General features: G+C 34.9%; 1 protein-coding gene across 1 annotated transcript in view; it reads right to left on the bottom strand.

The window, feature by feature from the left end:
- Positions 1–18,576: 18,576 nt before the first annotated feature.
- Positions 18,577–22,500, bottom strand: part of LOC141343773 (receptor-type tyrosine-protein phosphatase mu-like) — a 107,517-nt gene continuing 103,593 nt past the window's right edge. Inside the window, exon 17 of the mRNA XM_073848416.1 lies at positions 18,577–18,717. Coding sequence (XP_073704517.1) covers positions 18,577–18,717 — 141 coding nt within the window. The remainder of the gene's footprint in view (positions 18,718–22,500) is intronic.

The following is a 22,500-nucleotide window of genomic DNA, read 5'->3' on the forward strand; positions in this document are numbered from 1 at the left end:
TTTTGTGTGTTGATTTTAAAGTCTAACCCTTTCAATTCTGTAAACTTAAAATCCAAACTAGCAGAGGGTTACTGTGAATGCATGTGCCAACTGGGCACTGTTTTCCTTATTGATTCTTAGTTATGTAGCGCTTAAGAGTGATGTCTTGTAACAGGAGGAGTCACCAGCAAAGCAATATCCACACAAAACTTGTACAGATAGGTAACAATGACATTTAAGCAGAAGTGGTGGACGTAAAGCAAGCAATAATAACATTTTGTTATCATCATGAATCATGTTCTTATCATTATCAGAGTATAGGGAAAATTTTGCATATTGGTTCACAGTTGGCATTATCTGAAGTCCTTGCATTGATTGCATTTAATTAAATCAACATTATATTTGGTCAGTCTGATCTTGAGGCCTTAGAGATGTTGAATTGTGAGGATCTTGAGTTTTCATTGAGTTGTTATAACTTAGCCATAAAATGTCTGATCTGCCACAAAATTCACAGGTTTGGTAAGAGTCCTGGCCTGAAGACACCTAAAGGCCAATATTCAGATATTATCATAGCGCCACTTGTTGGCAGCAGGATATATCATATCTTTCACTAACTCAAACATACCAAGGTCAATCTGCACCAAACTTCATATGTTTGATAATAGTGCTGGCCTGAACACATCTACATGCCAATAATCAGTTATAGGCATAGCGCCACCATCTGGCAGCGGCAAGTTTGGCACATTTAAATGACTTATGACATATTTTTTCTATATTTACTGTTTTAAAAGCATACTGCCCACCGTTTGCTCATTTCCTGAAGCCACCGGTCGGCGGTGAGCCCGGGTGCGAGGGCCCGTTCATCGCTGCTCGCAGCTTTAATTAGGGCCCGAGCCCAAAAGGGCGAAGGCCCTATTGTTTTTCTAAGGATTATTATTATTAGGGCCCGAGCCCAAAAGGGCGAAGGCCCTATTGTTCTTCTAAGGGTTCTTATTTTTTTTTTTTTTTTTTTTTTTTTACACCTTCCGGGCACTTTTGGGGGCCTTAACATACTCAAAAACTCTTGAAAATTTGCACACACGTCGGAATCTGCGGCCATCAGGACGCCACAGAGGCTGGGACCCGGGCGTGGTTCAGGGCCTCTACAGCGCCCCCTGGAACACAGTTTGAAAACTTGATGTACTGCGCACACATACTTGCATGTATTGATATGAAACTCGGTACACATATAGATCTCACTGAGCCAAACAACTTTTGTACTCTATGTCATAGGCTCCACCTGACAGGAAGTGAGATATTTAGGGCTGTTTAAAAAGCGCATGCTCTGGAATTTAACGTACTCCTCCCAGGAATTCCATGGGATTGTCACCAAACTCGGTCAGCATGATCTCAAGACATTGGGGACGCTAAATTGCGAGGAGATTTTTGATATCTCGAACGGTTTGGCCGTGGCAAGGCGACAAAGTTATGGCGAGAAATGAGAAACAGGAAGTGTCTAATAACTGTTGACCACATTGCCTGATTCTGATGAAACTTCACCAGTTTGTTCGTTGTATGATGCCGATTCCATAAATGTGACTATTATGAGTCAAAGTTATAGCGCCACCAACTGGCAGCAGGAAGTGTGTCATTTTCAAAATGCTTTGAAATCAGCCTCTTAATTTTACTCGATTTTCTTTAAACTTCATCAAAATCATGTCAAAACACGGCCGATAAGAATATGTAAAGGGGTCGATGATAAATCGAATGCTGTTGCCATGGCGACATGTCAAACTTTAAAATTAGATTCCTGTCTTTTCGAGGCAGTTAACATGCTTAGAATTTCATGAAACTCAACACACACATCAATATTAATGATAGTTAGACACTGGCAAAAGGTCATAAATGGGCATGGAGCAGGCACTCTATAGCGCCATCTTTTGACAAAAGTTGGGGGGTTAGTTTTTCCTACAGTCACCAAACTCTGTACATATATTAATCTCATCAATTTGGACAACTTTCTAAATTAAACTCATTAGCTAAGACCAACAGGAAGCCGGCTATTTTGATTTGAATGTGGATTTTTGGAAAAATCAGGCTGTAAACAAATGCACACTACTTCTAAGAACAACCAGCTGTTCACACCAAACTTTTTTAACATGAAGAGAATATTCTGAAGATGTTAAATTGCGACCGGATTTTGGATATCTTGAACGGTGTGGACGTGGTGATTTTTTAAAGATATAGTAAAAAATATTTTTATATCTTTAAAGTGCAGCATCCAAACTCTTTAAAACTTTTTTCACACAGAGATCTTATCATTCTGAGCAAGTGCTGGAAATATAAATTTTATACAAGCTTCAATGAATTAAAGAAAATTAAAAAAATTAAAGCTGCAAGCAGCGTTGACCGGGCCCTCGCCGTCTGGCAGTCGCCATCCCGATAGCATCAGGAAAACGGTGCCCAGTTGGCACATGCATTCACAGTAACCCTTTGGACTAACACTAACTGTCTCCCCTCCTGTCTGACTCTTTCTCTTGCCACCCATCCCCCCTCCTTACACTCAGCCACTTACCACACAAACACACACATAGAGTGCAGAGCAGAGTGAGATCAGATATGTTTTTTAATTTTCTTTCATTCGTGGAGTTTTGTATAATTATGAAATGAACTGTGTTTAATCAGAATGAATAGTTATTTGTATGAAAAAAGTTTCAAAGAGTTAGGATGCTGCACTTTAAATATATAATAAATCATTGAAAATTGAAAATGGAAAATGAAATTCTAGGCACGATATCTGCCTCACAAACACAGGAAACAAATATTTGAATGTATTTTGTATTTTTATTTATTTGCCATGGCAGCAGCATTTGATGCATCAGGGACGCCTTTACAGACTCTCATCGGCCGTGTTTTTACATCATTCTGATGAAGTTTGAAGAAAATCGAATACAAATATATTGTTCGTTGTTCGTTCGTGTGTTAGTTCATTAACCATTGTTAACAAAAGAGACCCTATTTTAAATAGTTACCATGTTTTATGATCTACAACCATTTTTAAATATTATTTTAATGATCTATAAGCATCTGTGAAATAATTATAAACAAATTTATTAAAAATAAATACATATTAACTTAGTTGATGTATTTGTTTCTCATTCTAATTAAGTGAACTGAGCAGTATAGTGTCATACTTATAAGATTTTTTATTCTATCAGTGAGATTGTATATATGTATATAAATCATATAAGTTTTCCTTAAAAGATTAATAAAAGATTTTAATGCTCTTTAAGCACCTATACAAAATAATTATGTAAAAGTACACTGACAGTACAGTATATATAAACTGATTCTATGGATTATTTTCATTCTTATACACTGAGAATGAGCTAAATAGCATTATTGTTCAAACGATTCCTTATCTTATGAGGACCTCTAGTGTTCATCCCTGGTACTAGAGCTTTAATCTGACAAATTTATATGACACTTTTAATGTTTTTGGGGCCTCTGAGCATGATAACCTTTTGAAACTACACATATTTCCTAAGAATTTCTTGTTCTTTATATGTAAAAAGTTTTGATGAGTTAGAATAATGCAATTTAAAGATATATGGAAATAACTCTTCATCTTTTTTACTGTTACTTTCATAAATCACCACATCAACACCGTTCAAGATATCCCAAAGCCGTTCACATTTTAACATCTTCAGTATCTTGGCATCATGTTGACAAAGTTTGGTGTGAACTGTCTGATTCTGCTATGAGTGATATGAATTTATTCACAGCTATATTTTTCCAAAAATCCACATTCAAATCAAAATAGCTGACTTCCTGTTGGTCGTAGCTAATGGGTATAAATTTTTTGCAAAAAAAATCTGGTGATCAAAAATGATTAGGCTATAGTTAAGAACTGTTAGTTTTATGGACAGTTAGAATGTTTTGTATATGCAGACAAGGGCTTTATGATGGGCCTGATTTGAATTTAGAAAAATGTTTTATTTCTTAAACATGTTTGAAGTTCTTAATAGATTTCACTGTTGCACATTTAGTCTTTTTATTTTTTTACAGTAATGTACATTTTGCAGTTTGTTTACATGGTGTACATTGGATGCACATATTTATGACTTCTTGTTACAGTATTCATTTAAAATAAAAGTTGTTTAAAATAAACAACTGTGTGCACCCTATTATTAATGTAGATGTGTATTTCAGTAATACACTTAAGTAGGGGAGTTTTAAGTTACCAGCATTTATATCAAAATATGGATCCCATGTCTGCAAAACTAACATTTTAAATGAAATATTGATAGCTAATCGATATCGAATCGAATTGAATCGAAACCATAAAAATAAGAATCGAATCGAATTGCTAAATTGGTCACAATACCCAGCCCTAATTCACATCCTAATGAATAAACAACCAAGAGTTTAAATATTCCCTTCTATCTCCTCCTCTCTGACTCTCTCTTTCCACCCATCCCCCCTCCCCACTCTCACCCTAACACTCAACAAACACACACCCACTTACCACGCACACACATAAGTGCAGAGCAGAGAGGGATCAGATTTGTTTTTTAATTTTCATTAATTCATAGATCTTTGTATAATTATGAAATGAACGGTGTCTGATCAGAATGACTAGTAGTCTGTATGAAAAAAGTTTCAAAGACTTTGGATGCTGCACTTTAAAGATATAATAAAATTACGGCTATCTTTTTTTACTCCGATTTCAATCAATCACCACATCAACACCGTTCAAGATATCCTAAATCTGCTCGCAATTTAGCATCTTCAGAATGTTGGCATCATGTCAAAAAAGTTTGGTGTGAATTGGTTGGTTTTCCCGAGAGAAGTATATAAAATTCCACAGCCTGATTTTTCCAAATATCCACATTCAAATCAAAATAGCTGACTTCCTGTCGATCGTAGCTAATGGGTGTAAATTAGAAATGTTTCTGGCTTGATGAGATCAATATATGTACCGAGTTTGGTGACTGTAGGACAAACTAAACCCCCAACTTTTGTCAAAAGGTGGCGCTATGGAGCGCCTGCTCCACACCCATTTATGGGCTTTTATCAGTGTCTAAATATCATTAATACAGATGTGTGTGTGAAGTTTCATGAAATTCTGAGTATTTTAAGTGGCTCCAAAACACAAAAAGCTAAAGTTAAAGTTTGATACGTTGCCATGGCAACATGATAAAAGTTATCGATAATGCAATTCACAGATTCTCATTGGCCATGTTTCAACATTATTGAGATGAAGTTTGAAGCAAATTGAGTAAAATTAAGAGGTTGATTTAAAAGCATTTAGAAAATGTTGCGCTTTGTGCTGCCAGTTGGTGGCGCTATAACTTTGACTCCTAATAGTCACATCTCTGTGATCGGCATCATAAGATGAACAAACTGCTGAAGTTTGGTCAAAATCAGACAAAGTGTGTTAAAGTTATTAGACACTTCCTGTTTCTCATTTCTCGCCATAACTTTGTCGCCCCGCCACGGCCAAACCGTTCGAGATATCAAAAATCCCCTGGCAATTTTGCGTCCCCAATGTCTTGAGATCATGCTGACCGAGTTTGGTGGCCATCGGTGGAAAGGTCTAGGAGGAGTATTTCAAATTCCATTGCATGCGCTTTTTAGACATCCCTGAATAGCTGACTTCCTGTAGGGTGAAGCACTGACTTTGAGCATGAAAGTTTTTCAGCCCGATGAGGTCTATATGTGTATGAATTTTGATAACTGTAGGTCAACCGGTGTGCGCTCCAGAGTCCCTCAAATGTATTTTTTTTTCATGCTGTGTCACGCCCCCCCCAGGTGACCCCCCCATGTCAAAGTTGGTCCGGCCCTGATGGCCGCATGTTCCAATGTGTGTGCAAAGTTTCAAGAGTTTTCGTGTATGTTAAGGGCCCCGAAATTACCCAAAACATTGATGAAATAATAATAATAATTAAAGCTGCAAGCAGCGTTGACCGGGCCCTCGCCGTCTGGCAGTCGCCATCCCGATAGCATCAGGAAAACGGTGCCCAGTTGGCACATGCATTCACAATAACCCTTTGGACTAACCCTAACTGTCTCTCCTCCTGTCTGACTCTTTCTCTTACCACCCATCCCACCTCCTTACACTCAGCCACTTACCACACAAACACACACATAGAGTGCAGAGCAGAGTGAGATCAGATTTGTTTTTTAATTTTCTTTCATTCGTGGAGTTTTGTATAATTATGAAATGAACTGTGTTTAATCAGAATGAATAGTTATTTGTATGAAAAAAGTTTCAAAGAGTTAGGATGCTGCACTTTAAATAAATAATAAATCATTGAAAATTGAAAATGGAAAAAAAAATTCTAGGCACGCTATCTGCCTCAAAAACACAGGAAACAAATATTTGAATGTATTTTGTATTTTTATTTATTTGCCATGGCAACAGCATTTGATGCATCAGGGACGCCTTTACAGACTCTCATCGGCCGTGTTTTTACATCATTCTGATGAAGTTTGAAGAAAATCGAGTACAAATATATTGTTCGTTGTTCGTTCAGGTGTTAGTTCATCAACCAATGTTAACAAAAGAGACCCTATTTTAAATAGTTACCATGTTTTATGATCTACATCCATTTTTAAATATTATTTTAATGATCTATAAGCATCTGTGAAATAATTATAAACAAATATATTAAAAATAAATACATATTAACTTAGTTGATGTATTTGTTTCTCATTCTAATTAAGTGAACTGAGCAGTATAGTGTCATACTTATAAGATTTTTTATTCTATCAGTGAGATTGTATATATGTATATAAATCATATAATTTTTCCTTAAAAGATTAAAAAAAGATTTTAATGCTCTTTAAGCACCTATACAAAATAATTATGTAAAAGTACACTGACAGTACAGTCTATATCAACTGATTCTATGGATTATTTTCATTCTTATACACTGAGAATGAGCTAAATAGCATTAGAGGTCAAACGATTCCTTATCTTATGAGGACCTCTAGTGTTCATCCCTGGTATTAGAGCTTTAATCTGACAAATTTATGTGACACTTTTAATGTTTTTGGGGCCTCTGAGCACGATAACATTTTGAAACTACACGTATTGCCTAAGAATTTCTTGTTCTTTATATGTAAAAAGTTTTGATGAGTTAGAATAATGCAATTTAAAGATATATGAAAATAACTCTTCATCTTTTTTATTGTTACTTTCATAAATCACCACATCAACACCGTTCAAGATATCCCAAAGCCATTCACAATATAGGGAACATTTTCCCTATATTCTGATGATGATGATGATAAGAACATGTAATTCATGATGATAACAAAATGTTATTATTGCTTGCTTTACGTCCACCACTTCTGCTTAAATGTCATCGTTACCTATCTGTACAATTTGTGTGTGGATATTGCTTTGCAGGTGACTCCTGTTATAAGACATCACTTTTAAGCGTTACATAACTAAGAAAGAATCAATTAGGAAAACGGTGCCCAGTTGGCACATGCATTCACAGTAACCCTCAGTCAGTTGGATTTAAAGTTTACTGAATTGAAAGGGTTAAACTTTAAAATCAACACACAGACACATACACACAATATATAAAATTGCCAACCAGTTTCATTTGTTAACATTAACTATATTAGTTAACATGAACAATAATTAAATAGTATTTATTAATGTTAATTAATATTAAGCTAAAAAAAGTATTCATATATTGTTTAATGGTAAAATAGTATATTTTAACATTAGTTTATGTACTGTGAATTAACATGAACATGAACACAGTTCATGTGGGTGTACAGCAATACACAAAGTGCTCTATAAACGCTTCTTTCTTTCAAAATATCTTTAAAAATCAAGTTGAGTATTGTAATGGGGCGATATATATATATATATAACTGATCCTAAAATGGTAAAATTTTCAGATGTTTTGAACAGATAACAGCAAAGTTTGTTTTGTTGACAAAGTTTGTCTTGAAACTGTTAATTAAAATGTTATATTCAATAAATAACACTATGAAAATAAATGTCTATCAATGAAGATAAACCGCTCATGCTAAAAAGTTGTATTTTTCTTAATCTTTTGCTATGTGACTGAATAGGACAAGTTCATGGTACAGTTCAGTAAAAAATAAATAAAAAACAACAACTGCAAAATACGAACAATGAAAGACTTAGTGACCCTTTATATTTTCTCAAAATATCAGACTCTCAAAGATCAAACATATTTATGTAACATCAATGTGCATTTTTTCCTCAAAGATGGTCTTTAGCAAGACAGCATGTTCTACTCTCTCTCCCTTTCACCCCTCCCCCTTCAGTCTCTCTTCAGTCACTTAATGGTGACTGAACACAGACACTCAAGGCAGAGTGACAGCAGGCTTCTGATTTCTTTTTTTAATTTTCTTTAATTCGTAGAAGCTTGAATTAAATTGATATTTACAGCACTTGCTCAGAATGATAAGATCTCTGTGTGAAAAAAGTTTTAAATAGTTAAGATGCTGCACTTTAAAGATATAGAAAATGACGGTTATACATCTTTAAAAAATCACCACGTCAACACCGTTCAAGATATCCCAAAACCGCTCGCAATTTAACATCTTCAGAATCTTCTCTCCATGTTAAAAAAGTTTGGTGTGAACAGCTTGTTCTTCTTAGGAGGAGTATAAATTTGTTTACAGCCTGATTTTTCCAAAAATCCACATTCAAATCAAAATAGCCGGCTTCCTGTTGGTGTTAGCTAATTAGTTTAATTTAGAAAGTTGTCCAGATTGATGAGAACAATATATGTACAGAGTTTGGTGACTGTAGGAAAAACTAACCCCCCAACTTTTGTCAAAAGATGGCGCTATAGAGTGCCTGCTCCACGCCCATTTATGACCTTTTGCCAGTGTCTAACTATCATTAATATTGATGTGTGTGTTGAGTTTCATGAAATTCTAAGCATGTTATCTGCCTCGAAAAGACAGGAATCTAATTTTAAAGTTTGAGACGTTGCCATGGCAACAGCATTTGATTTATCATCGACCCCTTTACATATTCTTATCGGCCGTGTTTTGACATGATTTTGATGAAGTTTAAAGAAAATCAAGTAAAATTAAGAGGCTGATTTCAAAGCATTTTGAAAATGACACGCTTCCTGCTGCCAGTTGGTGGCGCTATAACTTTGACTCATAATAGTCACCTTTATGGAATCGGCATCATACAACGAACAATCTGGTGAAGTTTCATCAGAATCAGGCAATGTGTGCAACAGTTATTAGACACTTCCTGTTTCTCATTTCTCGCCATAACTTTGTCGCCTTGCCACAGCCAAACCGTTCGAGATATCAAAAATCCCCTCGCAATTTAGCGTCCCCAATGTCTTGAGATCATGCTGACCGAGTTTGGTGACAATCGTATGGAAATCCTGGGAGGAGTACGTTAAATTCCAGAGCATGCGCTTTTTATACAGCCCTAAATATCTCACTTCCTGTTGCATTGAGAAAATGACATAGAGTACAAAAGTTGTTCAGCTCAATGAGTTCTATATGTGTACCGAGTTTCATATGTGTACGTTCAAGTATGTGTGCTATATGGCCCTCAAAATTCCAGGGGGCGCTGTAGAGTCCCCTTGCCACGCCCAGGTACCAGCCTCTGTGGCGTCCTGATGGCCGCAGATTCCGACATGTGTGCAAATTTTCAAGAGTTTTTGAGTATGTTAAGACCCCCTTAAGTGCCCGGAAGGTTAACAAAAAATAAAAAAAAAAAAAAAAAAAATAAGAATCCTTAGAAGAACAATAGGGCCTTCGCCCTTTTGGGCTCGGGCCCTAATAATCCTTAGAAAAACAATAGGGCCTTCGCCCATTCTGGGCTCGGGCCCTAATAACTCAGAAACCTGATGTCACTCTGGGTGAATGTCTCTACAGTATGTGTGTGCGTTCAGTCAGGCACAGAAAAGCTCATTATTGCAGGGGGGAGGGGTGAGAGGCAGAGAGGGTGACAGAGTAGAGAGCCATCCTACAGACCATCTTTGAACAAAAAATGCACATATGTTTTGTAATTACAAAAATATGTCTGATCTTTGAGAGTCTGATATTTTGAGAAAATATAAAGGGTCACTTAGTCTTTCATTGTTCGTATTTTGCAGTTGTTGTTTTTTATTAATTTTTTACTTAACTGTACCATGAACTTGTCCTATTCAGTCACATAGCAAAAGATTTAAAAAAATACAACTTTTTAGCATGATCAATTTATCTTCATTGATAGACAATATTTACATAGTGTTATTTATTGAATATAAAATAATAATAATAAAAAATTAAGACAAACTTTGACAACAAAACAAACGTTACTGTTATCTCTTCAAAACATCTGAAAACCATAATTTTAAGATCAGTTATAAATATATATATCACCCCGTTAAAATACTCAACTTGATTTTTAAAGAATGAAGAGTTTATAGAGCACTTTATTGTGTATTGCTGTACACCCACATGAACTGTGTTCATGTTCATGCTAATTCACAGTACATAAACTATATATGAATACTTTTTATTTAGCTTAATATTAATTAACATTAATAAATGCTATTTATTTATTGGTCATGTTAACTGATATAGTTAATGCTAACAAATAAAACTGAATGGCAACATTTTATATTTTGTGTGTATGTGTCTGTGTGTTGATTTTAAAGTCTAACCCTTTCAATTCTGTAAACTTTAAATCCAAACTAGCAGAGGGTTACTTTGAATGCATGTGCCAAGTGGGCACCGTCTTCATTATTGATTCTTAGTAATGTAGCGCTTAAGAGTGATGTCTTATAACAGGAGGAGTCACCAGCAAAGCAATATCCACACAAAAATTGTACAGATAGGTAACGATGACATTTCAGCAGAAGTGGTGGACGTAAAGCAAGCAATAATAACATTTTGTTATCATGAATCTTGTTCTTACTTGTTAGCAGCAGGATATATCATATCTTTCACTAACTCAAACATACCAAGGTCAATCTGCACCAAACTTCATATGTTTGATAATAGTGCTGGCCTGAACACATCTACATGCCAATAATTAGTTACAAGCATAGCGCCACCATCTGGCAGCAGCAAGTTTGGCACATTTAAATGACTAATGACTTTTTTCTATATTTACTGTATTAAAAGCATACTGCCCACCGTTTGCTGATTTCCTGAAGCCACCGGTCGGCGGTGAGCCCAGGTGCGAGGGCCCGTTCATCGCTGCTCGCAGCTTTAATTATTATTATTATTATTTTTTTTTCAATGTTTTGGGGGATTTCGGGGGCCTTAACATACACGAAAACTCTTGAAACTTTGCACACACATTGGAACCTGCGGCCATCAGGGCTGGACAGACTTTGACATGGGGGGGTCACCTGGGGGGGGGCATGGCACAGCGTTAAAAATTGCGACTTTTGAAGGGCTCTGGAGCGCACAACGGTTGACCTACAGTCACCAAAATTCATACACATATAGACCTCATCGGGCCGAACAAATTTCACACTCATAGTCCGTGCTTCGCCAAACAGGAAGTCGGCTATTCAGGGATGTCTAAAAAGTGCATGCAATGGAATTTGAAATACTCCTACTAGGCCTTTCCACCGATGGCCACCAAACTCGGTCAGCATGATCTCAAGACATTGGGGACGCAAAATTGCCAGGGGATTTTTGATATCTCGAACGGTTTGACCGTGACGGGGCGACAAATTTATGGCGAGAAATGAGAAACAGGAAGTGCCTAATAACTTTGACATACTTTGTCTGATTTTGACCAAACTTCAGCAGTTTGTTCATCGTCTGATGCCGATCACAGAGATGTGACTATTATGAGTCAAAGTTATAGCGCCACCAACTGGCAGCAGAAAGTGTGACGTTTTTGAAACGCTTTAAACTCAGCCTCTTAATTTTACTCAATTTGCTTCAAACTTCATCACAATAATGTCAAAACACGACCGATAAGAATCTGTGAAGGGCGTTATCCATAACTTTTATCATGTTGCCATGGCAACGTGTCAAACTTTAACTTTAGTTTTTCGTGTTTTTGAGCCACTTAAAATGCTTAGAATTTCATAAAACTCAACACACACATCTGTATTAATGACAGTTAAACACTGATAAAAGCCCATAAATGGGCGTGGAGCAGGCGCTCCATAGCGCCACCTTTTGACAAAAGTTGGGGGGTTACTTTGTCCTACAGTCACCAAACTCGGTACATATATTGGACTCATCAAGCCGGACAACTTTCTAATTTACACCCATTAGCTACGACCAACAGGAAGTCAGCTATTTTTATTTAAATATGGATTTTTGGAAAAATCAAGCTGTGGAATTTGAAATACTCCTCCTAGACCTTTCCACCGATGGCCACCAAACTCGGTCAGCATGATCTCAAGATATTGGGAATGCAAAATTGCCAGGGGATTTTTGCTATCTCGAACGGTTTGGCCGTGGCAGGGCGACGAATTATGGCGAGAAATGAGAAACAGGAAATGTCTAATAATTTTGACACACTTTATCTGATTTTGACCAAACTTAAGCAGTTTGTTCGTCGTATGATACCGATCACAGAGATGTGACTATTATGAGTCAAAGTTATAGCGCCACCAACTGGCAGCAGGAAGTGTGTTGCTTGCAAAACGCTTTTAAATCAACCTCTTAATTTTACTCAATTTGCTTCAAACTTCATCAGAATAATATCAAAACACGGCCGATGAGAATCTGTGAAGGGGTCCTTGATACATCAAATGCTGTTGCCATGGCAACATGTCAAACTTTAACATTTGTTTCCTGTGTTTTTAAATATAGCTGTGAATAAATTCATATCACTCATAGCAGAATCATACAGTTCACAGCAAACTTTGTCAACATGATGCCAAGATACTGAAGATGTTAAATTGTGAACGGCTTTGGGATATCTTGAACGGTGTTGATGTGGTGATTTATGAAAGTAACAATAAAAAAGATGAAGAGTTATTTTCATATATCTTTAAATTGCATTATTCTAACTCATCAAAACTTTTTACATATAAAGAACAAGAAATTCTTAGGAAATACGTGTAGTTTCAAAATGTTATCATGCTCAGAGGCCCCAAAAACATTAAAAGTGTCACATAAATTTGTCAGATTAAAGCTCTAATACCAGGGATGAACACTAGAGGTCCTCATAAGATAAGGAATCGTTTGACCTCTAATGCTATTTAGCTCATTCTCAGTGTATAAGAATGAAAATAATCCATAGAATCAGTTGATATAGACTGTACTGTCAGTGTACTTTTACATAATTATTTTGTATAGGTGCTTAAAGAGCATTAAAATCTTTTTTTAATCTTTTAAGGAAAAATTATATGATTTATATACATATATACAATCTCACTGATAGAATAAAAAATCTTATAAGTATGACACTATACTGCTCAGTTCACTTAATTAGAATGAGAAACAAATACATCAACTAAGTTAATATGTATTTATTTTTAATATATTTGTTTATAATTATTTCACAGATGCTTATAGATCATTAAAATAATATAAAAAAATTGATGTAGATCATAAAACATGGTAACTATTTAAAATAGGGTCTCTTTTGTTAACATTGGTTAATGAACTAACACACGAACGAACAACGAACAATATTTTTGTACTCGATTTTCTTCAAACTTCATCAGAAAGATGTAAAAACACGGCCGATGAGAGTCTGTAAAGGCGTCCCTGATGCATCAAATGCTGTTGCCATGGCAAATAAATAAAAATACAAAATACATTCAAATATTTGTTTCCTGTGTTTTTGAGGCAGATAGCGTGCCTAGAATTTCATTTTCCATTTTCAATTTTCAATGATTTATTATATATTTAAAGTGCAGCATCCTAACTCTTTGAAACTTTTTTCATACAAATAACTATTCATTCTGATTAAACACAGTTCATTTCATAATTATACAAAACTCCACGAATGAAAGAAAATTAAAAAACAAATCTGATCTCACTCTGCTCTGCACTCTATGTGTGTTTGTGTGGTAAGTGGCTGAGTGTAAGGAGGTGGGATGGGTGGGAAGAGAAAGAGTCAGACAGGAGGAGAGACAGTTAGGATTAGTCCAAAGGGTTACTGTGAATGCATGTGCCAACTGGAAACCGTTTTCCTGATGCTATCGGGATGGCGACTGCCAGACGGCGAGGGCCCGGTCAACGCTGCTTGCAGCTTTAATTATTATTATTATTTTTTTTTTTCAATGTTTTGGGGGATTTCGGGGGCCTTAACATACACGAAAACTCTTGAAACTTTGCACACACATTGGAACCTGCGGCCATCAGGGCCGGACAGACTTTGACATGGGGGGGTCACCTGGGGGGGGCATGGCACAGCGTTAAAAATTGCGACTTTTGAAGGGCTCTGGAGCGCACAACGGTTGACCTACAGTCACCAAAATTCATACACATATAGACCTCATCGGGCCGAACAAATTTCACACTCATAGTCCGTGCTTCGCCAAACAGGAAGTCGGCTATTCAGGGATGTCTAAAAAGTGCATGCAATGGAATTTGAAATACTCCTACTAGGCCTTTCCACCGATGGCCACCAAACTCGGTCAGCATGATCTCAAGACATTGGGGACGCAAAATTGCCAGGGGATTTTTGATATCTCGAACGGTTTGACCGTGACGGGGCGACAAATTTATGGCGAGAAATGAGAAACAGGAAGTGCCTAATAACTTTGACATACTTTGTCTGATTTTGACCAAACTTCAGCAGTTTGTTCATCGTCTGATGCCGATCACAGAGATGTGACTATTATGAGTCAAAGTTATAGCGCCACCAACTGGCAGCAGAAAGCGTGACGTTTTTGAAACGCTTTAAACTCAGCCTCTTAATTTTACTCAATTTGCTTCAAACTTCATCCCAATAATGTCAAAACACGACCGATAAGAATCTGTGAAGGGCGTTATCCATAACTTTTATCATGTTGCCATGGCAACGTGTCAAACTTTAACTTTAGTTTTTTGTGTTTTTGAGCCACTTAAAATGCTTAGAATTTCATGAAACTCAACACACACATCTGTATTAATGACAGTTAAACACTGATAAAAGCCCATAAATGGGCGTGGAGCAGGCGCTCCATAGCGCCACCTTTTGACAAAAGTTGGGGGGTTACTTTGTCCTACAGTCACCAAACTCGGTACATATATTGGACTCATCAAGCCGGACAACTTTCTAATTTACACCCATTAGCTACGACCAACAGGAAGTCAGCTATTTTTATTTAAATATGGATTTTTGGAAAAATCAAGCTGTGGAATTTGAAATACTCCTCCTAGACCTTTCCACCGATGGCCACCAAACTCGGTCAGCATGATCTCAAGATATTGGGAATGCAAAATTGCCAGGGGATTTTTGCTATCTCGAACGGTTTGGCCGTGGCAGGGCGACGAATTATGGCGAGAAATGAGAAACAGGAAATGTCTAATAATTTTGACACACTTTATCTGATTTTGACCAAACTTTAGCAGTTTGTTCGTCGTATGATACCGATCACAGAGATGTGACTATTATGAGTCAAAGTTATAGCGCCACCAACTGGCAGCAGGAAGTGTGTTGCTTGCAAAACGCTTTTAATTCAACCTCTTTATTTTACTCAATTTGCTTCAAACTTCATCAGAATAATATCAAAACACGGCCGATGAGAATCTGTGAAGGGGTCCTTGATACATCAAATGCTGTTGCCATGGCAACATGTCAAACTTTAACATTTGTTTCCTGTGTTTTTAAATATAGCTGTGAATAAATTCATATCACTCATAGCAGAATCAGACAGTTCACAGCAAACTTTGTCAACATGATGCCAAGATACTGAAGATGTTAAATTGTGAACGGCTTTGGGACATCTTGAACGGTGTTGATGTGGTGATTTATGAAAGTAACAATAAAAAAGATGAAGAGTTATTTTCATATATCTTTAAATTGCATTATTCTAACTCATCAAAACTTTTTACATATAAAGAACAAGAAATTCTTAGGAAATACGTGTAGTTTCAAAATGCTATCATGCTCAGAGGCCCCAAAAACATTAAAAGTGTCACATAAATTTGTCAGATTAAAGCTCTAATACCAGGGATGAACACTAGAGGTCCTCATAAGATAAGGAATCGTTTGACCTCTAATGCTATTTAGCTCATTCTCAGTGTATAAGAATGAAAATAATCCATAGAATCAGTTGATATAGACTGTACTGTCAGTGTACTTTTACATAATTATTTTGTATAGGTGCTTAAAGAGCATTAAAATCTTTTTTTAATCTTTTAAGGAAAAATTATATGATTTATATACATATATACAATCTCACTGATAGAATAAAAAATCTTATAAGTATGACACTATACTGCTCAGTTCACTTAATTAGAATGAGAAACAAATACATCAACTAAGTTAATATGTATTTATTTTTAATATATTTGTTTATAATTATTTCACAGATGCTTATAGATCATTAAAATAATATTAAAAAATTGATGTAGATCATAAAACATGGTAACTATTTAAAATAGGGTCTCTTTTGTTAACATTGGTTAATGAACTAACACACGAACGAACAACGAACAATATTTTTGTACTCGATTTTCTTCAAACTTCATCAGAATGATGTAAAAACACGGCCGATGAGAGTCTGTAAAGGCGTCCCTGATGCATCAAATGCTGTTGCCATGGCAAATAAATAAAAATACAAAATACATTCAAATATTTGTTTCCTGTGTTTTTGAGGCAGATAGCGTGCCTAGAATTTCATTTTCCATTTTCAATTTTCAATGATTTATTATATATTTAAAGTGCAGCATCCTAACTCTTTGAAACTTTTTTCATACAAATAACTATTCATTCTGATTAAACACAGTTCATTTCATAATTATACAAAACTCCACGAATGAAAGAAAATTAAAAAACAAATCTGATCTCACTCTGCTCTGCACTCTATGTGGCTGAGTGTAAGGAGGTGGGATGGGTGGTAAGAGAAAGAGTCAGACAGGAGGAGAGACAGTTAGGGTTAGTCCAAAGGGTTATTGTGAATGCATGTGCCAACTGGGCACCGTTTTCCTGATGCTATCGGGATGGCGACTGCCAGACGGCGAGGGCCCGGTCAACGCTGCTTGCAGCTTTAATTATAAATAATTATTATAATAGATTACTAGTATATATATTGTATTGTTGATTAGGGCAAATTATAGCTTTTAGTAAATAAAATTAAATTTAAATTTTAAATTTTTTCAAATTAGATTTTAAAATTAAAGAGTCTCAGACAGAGTTAAAATGATCAACAAATTTTTAACAGAAATTATTTTGGAGCAAGAAATTTGACTAACAGTAAAACCAGAGCCTAACAAGAACATGAAACTGGCTGTGCATTATTTAATTACAAAATTATTTTTGAGATCCATTGCATTTAAAAGACATCTAAAGTATATTTTATGTATTATGCATAAAATTTGATTTGATGTACAGTGCCGCTCACAAGTTTGGGATCAGTAAGACTTGTAATGTTTTTTTAAAGAAGTAGGCTCATCAAAAAAAAAAAAAAACAGTAATATTGCTAAATGTTATTGCAATATAAAATAATGGTTTTTATTTTAATATACTTAAAATATAATTTATTCCTGTGATGCAAAGCTGAATTTTTATTATTTGTTACTCCAGTCTTAAGTGTCACATGATCCTTTAGAAATCATTCTAATATATAATATTTAATATTAGAGTTATCAATGTTGGAAACAGTTGTGCTGCCAAATGTTTTTTGGAACCTGTGATTATCATATTGTTAGGATTCTTTGATGAATAAATAAGTTAAAAAGAACAGCATTTATTCAAAATTTAAATCTTTTCTAACAATGTAAATCTTTGCTATGACTTTTTAATAATTTAACACATCCTTGGTGAATAAAAGTATTAATTTCTTTCAAAAAAGAACCTGACCCAAAACTTCTGAACAGTAGTGCATATTGTTAGAAAACCTTTCTATTTTAAATAAATGATGTTCTTTTTAACCAGTTATTGATCAATGAATCCTGAAAAAAGTATCACAGGTTCTAAAAAAATATTAAGAAGCACAACTGTTTTTTATATTTATAATAAATCAGTATATTAGAATGATTTCTGAAGGATCATGTGACACTATTGACTAGAGTAATGATGCTGAAAATTCAGCTTTGATCACAGAAATAAATTACATTTTAAAATATATTTACATAGAAAACAGCTGTTTTAAATTCTAATAATATTTAAATTTTGTACTGTATTTTTTATCAAATAAATGCAGGAAGGCAGCATATTAGAATGATTTCTGAAGGATCATGTGACACTGAAGACTGAAGTAATGATGCTGAAAATTCAGCTTTGTATCACAGAAATAAATTACATTTTAAAATATATTCAGATAGAAAACAAGTATTTTAAATTGAAAAAATATTTCACAATATTACAGTTTTTTCTGTATTTTTTGATCAAATAAATGCAGCCTTGATGAGCATAAGAAACATCTTTAAAAACCATTAAAAAATATTACTGATCCCAAAGTTTTGATCGTCAGTGGAGATAAATAATCATGAATAGCCGGAGCTCTGGAGTATTTTGAGGCAAAAGCATCAATCAAACAGCAGAAATAAGTCAATGATGCTGAACACGGACTGATACGCACATGCAATGATGTTTCCATAGCGGTTTTTCATGCGGTTCTCGTCTTTCTTGGCCGAATCCCAGGGTGCAGACTGACCCTCAAAGAAGCTCTGAAGAGACAGAAACACAAAGAGACGGAGACACGTGAGAGTCCAGCAGAAACCACATCAGTCCAGCACTACATCTGATCTGCTCCAGTCCTGTAAGCGAAGGAGAAGCGTTAGGGTGAAGCGTAAGTGGGTCGAGGTCAGACACCGGTCCTGTCAAAGCAAATAAAGAAAATGTGATGAATTATTGAAACGCACAGCTGAGGTGTGAGCCGTAATTTAACCATTGAGCTCATTACATTCTCTTTCATCTCTGCAGCTTCAGCTTCTCAAGAAAACTCATGGTTATAGTGCAAAACAAGACAAAAATACTGATTAAAAAGCATTTTTTTGTAACTCCAGCTGATCTGAATTTATATACACACACACACACACACACACACACACACACACACACACACACACACACACACACAAACGCACACACACACACACGTAGATGAGATGAGGTCATATGTTGAGTGTCATGTTTGATGACATATGCATAAAATTTGTACAGGCCCCCACACATAATGTTACGTTTTATTTACGGTATAAATGCTTGGAAATAATATTTAACGTTTTCAAGTCTATTATTTGTAGAACGCAAGTCTCAGCCTATAAATTCTGTCAATTTTATGATAAAATACAAACAATAAATGTGTTTTTACACTCTTTAATTTGTAGTGAGATAAATATTCGACTCAGATCAAGCGGCATGTGAATCAATAATCTTTTCCTTTTTAATATTTGCAGTACAAAATAAACATGAAAAAATATTTGAATGCATTAAAAAAACATGATGTCTCGTGAAATTGATCATTCAGAGTTTAAAAAAAAAAGTACCATAACATTTAGCCTACCTTAGAAAAGCCAACAAGCCTATAACTTTGCCAACATTGTTTTATTTTTCTTAAAAATCAGCCAGTTAACTGAGTTGATGCCTATATTTTTATTGCTGTGTTTCATGTTAAATGTGTAGACAGTTTGAATGCCACATACTTTTTGTTTTTGGGGCGGAGTAGGCAGAATTTTCACATTAACTTTATGCAATATAACATGATTTTATTACATGAATTATTTAGTTTTAAAGTAGTAATTTAAAGCATATATATATTTAACATGTCTGTAAGGCAAATATTCGCTAAGTTTCAAATCATTTTTGTGATGCGCTCCTACTCAAGACAAAGACGGCAGAAAGCGTTTGTTTTCTTTAGCTATTTTACAAAAGCACAACGTTTTGTTGATATTGTGAGTGCACACAAACAAAAAAGTAGATCTTTTTGCAATTCCGAATGATGTATTACTATTACCTTTATGAGCAAAAATGATGGCGTATTTTAGGTTTCCACAGTTATTTACGGTATAAATGCTTGGAAATAATATTTAACGTTTTCAAGTTCATTTATTATTTGTAGCATGCAAGTCTCAGTCTATAAATTTTTTCAATTTTATGATGAAATACTAGTGTTTTTACACTCTTTAATTTGTAGTGAGATAAATATTCGACTCAGATCAAGCGGCATGTGAATCAATGATCTTTTCCTTGTTAATATTTGCAGCACGTAATAAACATGAAAAAATATTTGAATGCGTTTAAAAAAATAAAAATAAACACAATGTCTCATGAAATCGATCAATCAGAGTTTCAAAAAAAGAAAGTATCATAACATTTAGCCTATCTCAGAAAAGCCAACAAGCCTGTAACTTTGCCACATTGTTTTATTTTTCTCATAAATCAGCCAGTTAACTGAGTTGATTCCTATATTTTTATTGCTGTGTTTCATGTTAAATGTGTAGACAGTTTGAATGCCACATACTTTTTGTTTTTGGGGCGGAGTAGGCAGAATTTTCACATTAACTTTACGCAATATAACATGATTTTATTACATGAATTATTTTGTTTTAAAGTAGTAATTTAAAGCATATATATATATTTAACATGTCTGTAAGGCAAATATTCGCTAAGTTTCCAATCATTTTTGTGACGTGCTCCTCCTCAAGACAAAGACGGCAGAAAGCGTTTGTTTTGTTTAGCTATTTTACAAAAGCACAACGTTTTGTTGATATTGTGAGTGCACACAAATAAAAGTAGACCTTTTTGCAATTCCAAATGATGTATTACTCTTACCTTTATGAGCAAAAATGATGGCGTATTTTAGGTTTCCACAGTTATTTACGGTATAAATGCTTGGAAATAATATTTAACGTTTTCAAGTTCATTTATTATTTGTAGCATGCAAGTCTCAGCCTTTCAATTCTGTCAATTTTATGATAAAATACAAACAATAAATGTGTTTTTACACTCTTTAATTTGTAGTGAGATAAATATTCGACTCAGATCAAGCGGCATGTGAATCAATGATCTTTTCCTTGTTAATATTTGCAGCACGTAATAAACATGAAAAAATATTTAAATGCATTAAAAAAATAATAATAATAAACACAATGTCTCATGAAATTGTAGAAAAAGTTAATAAAACATGTTGTGAATAAATCATAATAATAGTAACATAAGAAAAGCCAACAAGCCTTTAACTTGCCAACATTGTTTTATTTTTTTCATAAATCAGCCCGTTAACTGAGTTAAAGCATACGTTTTTATTGCTGTTTTTCATGTTAAATATGAAGACAGGTTGGATGCCACTGATGTTTTTTTTTGTTTTGTTTTTTTGTTTTTGTTTTTTTGGACGGAGCAACTTAACATGATTTTATTACATTAATTCTTTCATTTTAAAGTAGTATTTTTTAGCATAGATATATTTAATATATCTGTGAGGCAAATATTCGGCGAGTTTCGGATCATTTTTGTGAGGCATTCCTCCTCAAGACAGAGATGGCAGAAAGCGCAACTTTAGCTATTTTACAAAAACACAATGTTTTGTTGATATTGTGAGTGCACACAAATAACATTAGTTCTTTTGCAGTTCTGAATGATGTACTCTTGCCTTTATGAGCAAAAATGATGGCGTGTTTAAGGTTTTAAGAAAAAAAATGCAAGTGATCACGCTGGCGTTTCCATATCCTACAAAGCACGCTTTAGCTTCCACTCTCTGCACAACCGATTGGATATACGTCTAACAGCACACATTTATCTAGGTTAAATGTTTAAATTAATATTGTGAAATGCATCAAGTGTTTTATGTCTATAGATTTTCACGCTGACCGCTTGGTCGTTACTTAAAAAAAAAAAAAAAAAAAAAAAAAGCTTGAATTTAACAAACACAAAATGTTCCAAACATATTTCTAAATTCACCTAATAAAGAAATGAAATGAAATCTAGCCACTTTGTCATTAAAATCCAAAACCTAACAGGTTTTTTTTGGCTGCAACACGGGCTCTTATGCTCCTGCATACCCAGATGCTATGTCCCTAAATGACAAACAAACAAAAGTTTTATTTAATTTCGGTTAACACTTTCGGTTTTATGCACATCTGTTTGCTGTTTTACTGAGTGGAAATGATAGGAATGATCTATAAATCTAGTTGTTTTTTTTCTCCCTCTATAACTTTTATATTCTCATCACAGTTAAAAAAATCTCCTAATGAGATGAGCTTCTCTGTTCTCCCTCTTTTGGAATCAAACGGTTATTAATGTATCGTGGAAGAAGAGCGGTTTGACGTCGACTGGAGCAGATGAATGATGACACTTCCTTTGGCCATGTGACTCCTCAGAGACCAAGGATTCATCTGCTTTCCCATCATTAATTCATGCCGGAAAACTTCACTAATGATCGCTCACATCTAACCCACATCATCTGCATGATTGGCACTTTAGAACTCAAATATTATCGTTTCATGTGCTTT

The sequence above is a fragment of the Garra rufa genome, chromosome 10 (genome assembly GCF_049309525.1).
Source record: "Garra rufa chromosome 10, GarRuf1.0, whole genome shotgun sequence".
Classification (NCBI taxonomy): domain Eukaryota; kingdom Metazoa; phylum Chordata; class Actinopteri; order Cypriniformes; family Cyprinidae; genus Garra; species Garra rufa.